Genomic DNA, 8,191 nt, shown 5'->3' with positions numbered 1-8,191 from the left:
CATTCAGTCACACCAGCAGATGGCACCACTTCCACAGGACCATGTGTTAACACGTGCCGTGGCATTATCACGGCTCTGCTGCAGAGGCAATTTCTTCCTCTGTGGTGCAAAGCTATTTCCTCTACATCACTGCTGCCATAATCTTAGCTCTCAATAGACCCTTGATTTTTACTACAATTAAATAGCTCTATATATTTCAAGCTACAAATGCTATGTTCTAGTTCCTAGACAAAGGCACGTCACCTAGTAACTAACCAGGCACGTCAGCCATAGTAACTAACGTATGGCACGTACAGCATAGTAACTAACTGTAGGCACGTTCAGCCATAGTAACTACTGTAGGCACTCAGCCATAGTAACTAACTGACAGCACGTTCAGAATAGTAACTAACTGTACGGCAGTTCAAGCCATAGTAACGTAACTGTAGCAGTTTCAGCCATAGTAACTAACTGTATGGCACGTTCAGCCATAGTAACTTACGTACGGCACGTTCAGCCATAGTAACTAACTGTACGCGCACGTCTCAGCCATAGTAACTAATTATGGCACGTTCAGCCATAGTAACTAACTGTATGCACACGTTCAGCATAGTAACTAACTGTATGGCACGTACAGCATAGTAACTAACCTGTAGGCACGTTCAGGCATGAGTAACTACAAGTATGGCACGGTACAGCATAGATACACACTGAATATGGGCACGTACAGCTATAGTAACTAACAGTATGGCACGTACAGCCATAGTAACTAACTGTATGGCACGTACAGCTATAGTAACTAACTGTATGGCACGTACAGCTATAGTAACAAACTGTATGACATGTAGCAGCAGTGCATACCATTGTGCCCTTATTTCACCAGGTCTGTCTCTGTCTCTGCGACTAACTGAATTGCTAAGGATGTGTTGACCCGGTCTTCCACTCCCCTAACTAAAACACATCAGCCTCCATTGGCTCCTCACCGTTCCCACACACCTTTTATGGCATTTCAACATGGGAATCATTGGCAAATAACAGTGGGCAATTTATGTGGTGGAGGCTTTGATGCTCACTCCAGGTAGAGGAATCCTGGGCGGGAGCGAAGGACTTTTTGATGAGGGTCTGACTGGCGCATGCAGATATTGGCCTGGCTCAGAGCAGCTGTGCAGGCCATTGCTCTGCACTCTCAGTTACCCTGTTCGTGCCAAAATGAGGCCAGATCCAGACCTGCTGAGCCCATCCTGCTAAAAGGCATCTACTAATGAATGTGATGTACCGAATCTCTCTCGCTCACTCTCACCTCAGGGAAGTGGAACGTACTGCTGCTATTGAACATGTAAATTATACATTAGGTGGGCCAATATTCAGAGCGTTGAAAAGTAAAGCAAAAAACACCTATTAAGTTATTGAGCTCTCAGTGGCACCAATGCATTGATCCTAAAGGTTCTGTATTGTTTAGAGGCGAGATAAAGAAGACAAATGGTTTAATCAGTAAACAGCACCATAATACCACAGGCTATCCTGCAATATTGACCCGTTCCTTTCAGACACTACTGAGGGAGTATGCCTAGACCGGATGTGACATCTCCATCAATCAACATTGGATTGAGGCCACATTCAGTGAAATCAGGGTGTAAGTCTGTGGATGAAAACCAGGTAAGAGAGCAGAGGAGGAATTTGGAGAGGGGACTAGCTTATCTTTGATTAAGGTAAGAATATCAGTTAATAGAGTCACTATTTGTTACTCCCCTGTCTGCCACCAGCTCTTAATAAAGAGAGAACTACTGTTCCATGATGGCGGTTCCTCTTACGGAGGGGCCAAACGACATAAAATATCTGCCTTGAGACTTAAGACCTGGCTCTGTGTACCGAAAGAGATTCCATTTGCGGTGAGTCCAGGCATTTCTTCACGCTCCAACTGACTTCAAACAAAGTCATTACAGTGAGCCAGGCTCACAAGTGGCTCAAGCTGTCTGCAGGTGTTCCATCTGATGCCAGAGACAAAGGGATCCAAGATACAGTGGGATGGATCCCTGATAGGCCAGAGCTACACTTTTATAAATGATTCATAATGGAATAATGTCTGTTTCCTTTTAATGAATCAACCCAGTCCTTTCAAAAAACGGAGATATTACAGTGTACCTTCTGATAGACAGCCAGACAAACAGCGACCAGCTATAGAGAACATGGTAAGAGGTTGTTAAGAGGATGATGGGGGCATATAGAGTAGTACAGCGCCCCACCAGGGAGAGGGATCACACCGACAGCATAGTGGTATTTCTGTGGACAACAACGTACCAATCGGACTCTCTTCAGCCGCTCCTCCAGTTTCTCCTGGGCCTCCCTCTCCCTCTGCACTCCCTCCAGCCGGCTGATCAGATCCGCCGCAAACTTCTCCGGCTCCACGTGAATGTCCTTTGGTATCCGGTTTGTGCGCTAACAGAGGGAAACACACAATTTCCAGTTCANGATCAGATCCGCCGCAAACTTCTCCGGCTCCACGTGAATGTCCTTTGGTATCCGGTTTGTGCGCTAACAGAGGGAAACACACAATTTCCAGTTCACTTCAAATTGTACCAGTAGTCATTCGCTGATAACAATATTACCGTTTTCTCCTGAAAGGTAAAACCTGTGGTCACTATGCTGTTCACTTCGGTTGATAGAACAAGATATGATGATACAGAAGGAGGAAAGACTTATCAAACACTTCTACAGTTTACCAGGAAAAAGCTAACAGGGGACCTGTAATGGAAATGAAGGTGCCAAAACAATAACCTCAAACCAAAGTCAAGAAGACTATTGCTTAGTAGCTAATGTAGTACCTACAAGGTCTGATTTGACATTTAATGTTCCAAGGCTTTGAATAGTCTGATATAGGCTGCTCTGCATAATGTATGCTGTAAGCCGCAGGCATTCATCTCAACAATAAAGTTTCAACATAGGGTACTTCCAAAGTTAGAGAAAATGTATAAGATAGTCAAATATCAGCCATAAACAACTTTGTTGGTCAGTGACTTTATAATAGCCATTAAAAACAAAAACACCGAAATCAATCTCCAGATCGACACGTCGCAGTGTGACACCGTGCCCCACTTGCTTAGTTAAATAAAGGTTAAAAGCGTCTGAGCTACAGGCCACGTCTGGAAAAACACAGTGAAAACTCACTGGTACACCACAGACCAGACTTAATCTCTAAAAGGTGATTGTCCGTTCCAAATAATCCCCATCATTGCATGTTTAATTACAGGCAGCAGAGTGAAGTACATTTTTTATCAAAGAAAGATGCTGGGAATATGCAGCTCTTAGCTGGTATTCCCAACACAACTCAAGCCTGTAAGGTGCATTGTTGTAGTAATCTAGCAAAGAGAGATTAAAGTACATTCTGGGGATAGCCTAAATATTGTAGAGGGCCGTTTTACTCTGGGCCCCACCAAAGCACACAGGATATGTCCACATGCTGATTACAAAGCCTGAGATTTCTCCAGCTCTGATTGCTATTTTCTCTTTGAATTCGGTTTCAGTTGGATTCATATTCATTTTACCCAACACAGACAAAGCTTTACACACAAACAGCCCAGAGTAGCTTTATGGCCGTTAGAAGGCCTGGCTGTAGAAATTACTTCACTACTTTGGCTATTACCCTCTATTTGTGAAGATTGTACACGGAGCGTACCAAACATTAGGAACACCGTCCTAATATTGAGTTGCACCCCCTTTTGCCCTCAGAACAGCCTCAATTCATCAGGGCATGGACTACAAGGTGTCAAAGAGATCCACAGGGATGCTGGCCCATGTTGACCCCAATACTTCCCACAGTTGTGTCAAGTTGGCTGGATGTCCTTTGGGTGGAGGACCATTCTTGATACACAAAGGAAATTGTTGAACATTAAAAACCCAGCAGGGTTGCAGTTCTTGACACAAACCGGTGCGCCTGGCACCTACTACCATACCCTGTTCAAAGGCAATGTCTTGTCCAGTCACCCTCTGAAATGGCACACATACACAACCCACATAACCTATCGTCACCTTCATCTACACTGATTGAAGTGGGTTTAACAATGACATCAACAAGGGTTGATCGCTTTTACCTGGATTCACCTGGTCATTCTCTGTCATGGAAAGAGTAGGTGTTTCTAATGTTTTGTACACTCAGTGTATGCAGTGCATTCAGAAAGTATTCAGACCCCTTGACTAATTCCACATTTTGTTACGTTACAGGGTTATTCTAAAATGTAATACATGTTTTTTTTATTTTCCTCATCAATCTACTCACAATACCCCATAATGACAAAGCAAAAACAGGTTTAGATTTTTTTAAATAATTGATTAAAAAAACTTTAAAAAACTGAAATATGACATTTACATAAGTATTCAGAGGCTTTACTCAGTACTTTGTTGAAGCACCTTTGGCAGCAATTACAGCCTCTGGTCTTCTTGGGTATGACGCTACAAGCTTGGCACACCTGTATTTGGGGAGTTTCTCCCATTCTTCTCTGCAGATCATCTCAAGCTCTGTCAGGTTGGATGGGGAGTGTCACTGCACAGCTATTTTCAGGTCTCCCCAGATCTTTGATCTGGTTCAAGTCGGGCTCTGGCTTGGTCACTCAAGGACATTGAGACTTATCCCAAAGCCACTCCGGTGTTGTTTTGGCTGTGTGCTTAGGGTCGTTGTCCTGTTGGAAGGTGAACTTTCACCCAAGTCTGAGGTCCTGAGCAGGTTTTCATCAAAGATCTCTCTGTACTTTGCTCCGTTCATCTTTCCCTTGATCCTGACTAGTCTCCCAGTCCCTGCCGCTGAAAAACGTCCACACAGCATGATGCTGCCACCACCATGCTTCACCTTAGGGATGGTGCCAGGTTTTCTCCAGATGTGACACTTGGCATTCAGGCCAAAGAGTTCAATCTTGGTTTCATCAGACCAAAGAATCTTGTTTCTCATGGTCTGAGTGTCCTTTAGGTGCATTTGGCAAACTCCAAGGGGGCTGTCATATGCCTTTTACTGAGGAGTGGCTTCTGTCTGACCACTCTACCATAAGGCCTGATTGGTGGAGTGCTGCAGAGATGGTTGTCCCTCTGGAAGGTTCTCCCATCTCCACAGAGGAACTAGAGCTCTGTCAGTGGCCATCGGGTTCTTGGTCACCTCCCTGACCAAGTCCCTTCTCCCACAATTGCTCAGTTTTGCCAGGTCGCCAGCTCTCGGAAGAGTCTTGGTGGTTCCAAACTTCTTCCATTTAAGAATGATGGAAACCACTGTGTTCTTGGGGACCTTCAATGCTGCCGCCATTTTTTGGTACCCTTCCCCAGATTTGTCCCACGACACAATCGTGTCTCGGAGCTCTACAGACAATTCCTTCGACCTCATGGCTTGGTTTTTGCTCTGACATGCACTGTCAACTGTGGGACCTTGAATAGACAGGTGTGTGCCTTTTCAAATCATATCCAATCAATTGAATTTACCACAGGTGGACTCCAATGAAGTTGTAGAATCATCTCAAGGATGATCAATGGAAACAGGATGCACCTGAGCTAAATTTTGAGTCCCATAGCAAAGGGTCTGAATACTTACATAAATAAAGTTTTTCTGTTTTTGATTTTTAATACATTTGCAGAAATGTCATTATTAAGTAGATTGATGAGGATTATTTTTTATTTAATCCATTTTAGAATATGCCTGTAACGTAACAAAATGTGAGGGGGGGAAATCAAGGGGTGTGAATACTTTCCAACTGCACTTTACGTCTCTCCATTACCATTGCAGTATGTGTCTGGGACTAATCCATTAGACAAAAACGGAACAATCAAGGACAAGGCAGCCGGCGTTTCCATTTTTCTGCTATGCATAGAGTTCGTTTCTTTATTATTTTGTATTCTGTGTACCGAAAAACAGAAGTCAATGAAAAAAAAAAATATTCTACACAAAAACATACATGCATCCTAATGTGAGGGAGAGAGTCTTGTTAAGCAGGACTCTTGACTCCGAGGCCCAATTAGGATGGGAGTTCTCCTGTAGGGAGCTGCAGAGGCATGCAGGGAGGCGGGACTGCCACAGAGGAGAAACCCTGCTGTCTGATAGGCTTCAACACAGACAGACAGCTGAGGAGAGCACCAGGCACAGTTTAGAAAGCACAAGCCTCAATATGAGCTATTCACACACCCTACACGGGCCCAGAGAGAGATGCAGTCTTGCATCTTACAGATGCAGGAAGGTGGAGAGATGGGAACATTTGAGAAAGACTGATGTTTCTAGAATACCAGATCACAGCCACGTAAGCCGTCTTTGATGAGCGAGTGGGGTTCTTGCAGGTATGCGTGCGTACTTGTTTGTGTAGGGGTGTGTGTGTGTGTGTGTGTGCAGCTAAACCAAGGTTAACTTACAGGAATATGAGGTAGTGGCACACGCCCATTTGCTTTGGCACTTTCGTGCATCTCTCGTCGATGCTGTTTGCGATATTTGTATGGTGGAACCCCATCTCTGGAACAAAAACAAAAAGAACAATTTTTACAAACATATTCAAAACGAGAAAACTCATAGGTTACTTTAACGCTGCACTTACATTTCTAAACAGTAGCTCAATCACCCTAAGAGAAGGACAACATTTTGGGAGTTCATGGTAAATTGAGCGGGTTGAGATTTCTGGATTTAGGTTTCGGTAAATACCAGAGTACCTAAACCCTGAGGCTTTCCTCTGTAGCCCTACACAGTAGTGAACAAGCAGAGAGTGGTGCGGTCGCCGACACCAACACTATGAATTGTTTTATCCCAAGTCTCAGTGGTCCTGCTGGGTTTGACTCGCCTGCGCCAGGAGCTGTGCAACAAACAGCTGATAATGGCCTCTAATCTATCCTGCTTCAGACACATGTTTTTGTCCTGCTGAGCAGCCTTTGATGTTTCTTTAAACATGCGTTCCCCTGTGCCATCTCTGAACTTACAGCACCGTTCCGGTCTTCTCTGACTTCCCTCTGCCAACACATCCTAGCTCGATTTACTCTAAAGGGAAACAGTCTGCTTCCCGCTAAGGCGGAAGAAAGAGGATCGCTGCGCTAAATAACAGCTTGTGTCCAACATGGGATCCTCCGAAGGCGCTGCTTATACATGTACCCATCTTGAAACAAACCGTTGTCAAGCAATGTGGGTATGTCATATAAGACGTAGGCTATAACATTTCATTTTTATTCATTGTGTACTGACTCCTTTTACACAATTATGAGAGCCTGTCAAAATCTACTCAACCTTTTACCGCCAATTCTCCACCATTTCCTCAGAATTCCGGGAAACTTGATTTAAAAGGGTAACAAGTCAAAGCCTTCAAATGACATACTGTGGCCCTGTCGTACCTCCCAGTTTATAGCTCTATAATTAGCATACGTAATGACATTTAGCGGCTTTCATTCGTGTGGGTGATGAACAGATGGCTGTTCTCTGAGGAGAGGAGCAGAGAGAGATGTGTTGCTGCTCCCAGTGACAGACAGACAGGGGGAAATGGCACCAGTCTGCGTGCAGCAGGAGGTGCTACAGTCAGACTAGGGTCCTATTCATTCGGCACCAAACGGAAGAAAACATACTAAAAAAGAGGGACTACCTGAACTTGTTCAATGAGAAACTTGTTTCTGTTTTCTGTGGCAAAACGTTTTGCTACTGTGTGCCCTAATGAATACGACCCAGGTAGAGCTCAGATATACTGGGCATGGATGAAATTGAAAATAAGACTCACTATTATTTTCTATGCCCACACACTCACATGTCATGAAATTGTTTGTGAAGGTCCTCATGCTGAATAGCAAGGAACAGGGAAGCTAAACTTCATTCTCGAGGCATTCTGCCCTTACTTGTGGTATGTACTATTACAGTTTGACCGATTGTGTGTGTGCATGCGTGTGAGTGGGAGGTGATGCGGAGGCTGTGCGAGTACATACACACTGCTGTCTGTCAGGGAGAGTGTGTCGACGTCGCTGGCACTGGACATGCTCTGCTGCTCACTGTCGTTGGCGCTGGTGGCAGGGGCCATGGCGTAGCCCGTGTTGACATAGTACGGGTTGACAGGCTCCCGCCACGGCACACGTCTAGAAGAAACGCAACATTCAGAGAGATAGCATTAAGGCAAAGTCATTAACAATACATAGCACGTGATATAACACAATCAATGATGTCAGAGTGTATTAGCACCATTAAACAATAGATTCAGGTTCACATGAGACACACGTAAGTACATTT

General features: G+C 44.5%; 1 protein-coding gene across 1 annotated transcript in view; it reads right to left on the bottom strand.

Annotated features, from left to right (window-relative positions):
* LOC111980490 (axin-1) overlaps window positions 1-8,191 on the bottom strand; it is a 29,547-nt gene that overhangs the window by 7,200 nt on the left and 14,156 nt on the right. Inside the window, exons 2-4 of the mRNA XM_070449151.1 lie at window positions 7,894-8,040; window positions 6,355-6,451; window positions 2,278-2,415 (exon numbers count right to left, since the gene is read on the bottom strand). Of these exons, the coding sequence (XP_070305252.1) occupies window positions 2,278-2,415; window positions 6,355-6,451; window positions 7,894-8,040 (382 nt within the window). The remainder of the gene's footprint in view (window positions 1-2,277; window positions 2,416-6,354; window positions 6,452-7,893; window positions 8,041-8,191) is intronic.

This window comes from Salvelinus sp. IW2-2015, linkage group LG20, assembly GCF_002910315.2.
Source record: "Salvelinus sp. IW2-2015 linkage group LG20, ASM291031v2, whole genome shotgun sequence".
Classification (NCBI taxonomy): domain Eukaryota; kingdom Metazoa; phylum Chordata; class Actinopteri; order Salmoniformes; family Salmonidae; genus Salvelinus; species Salvelinus sp. IW2-2015.
This window is presented reverse-complemented; position numbering and strand designations above follow the sequence as displayed.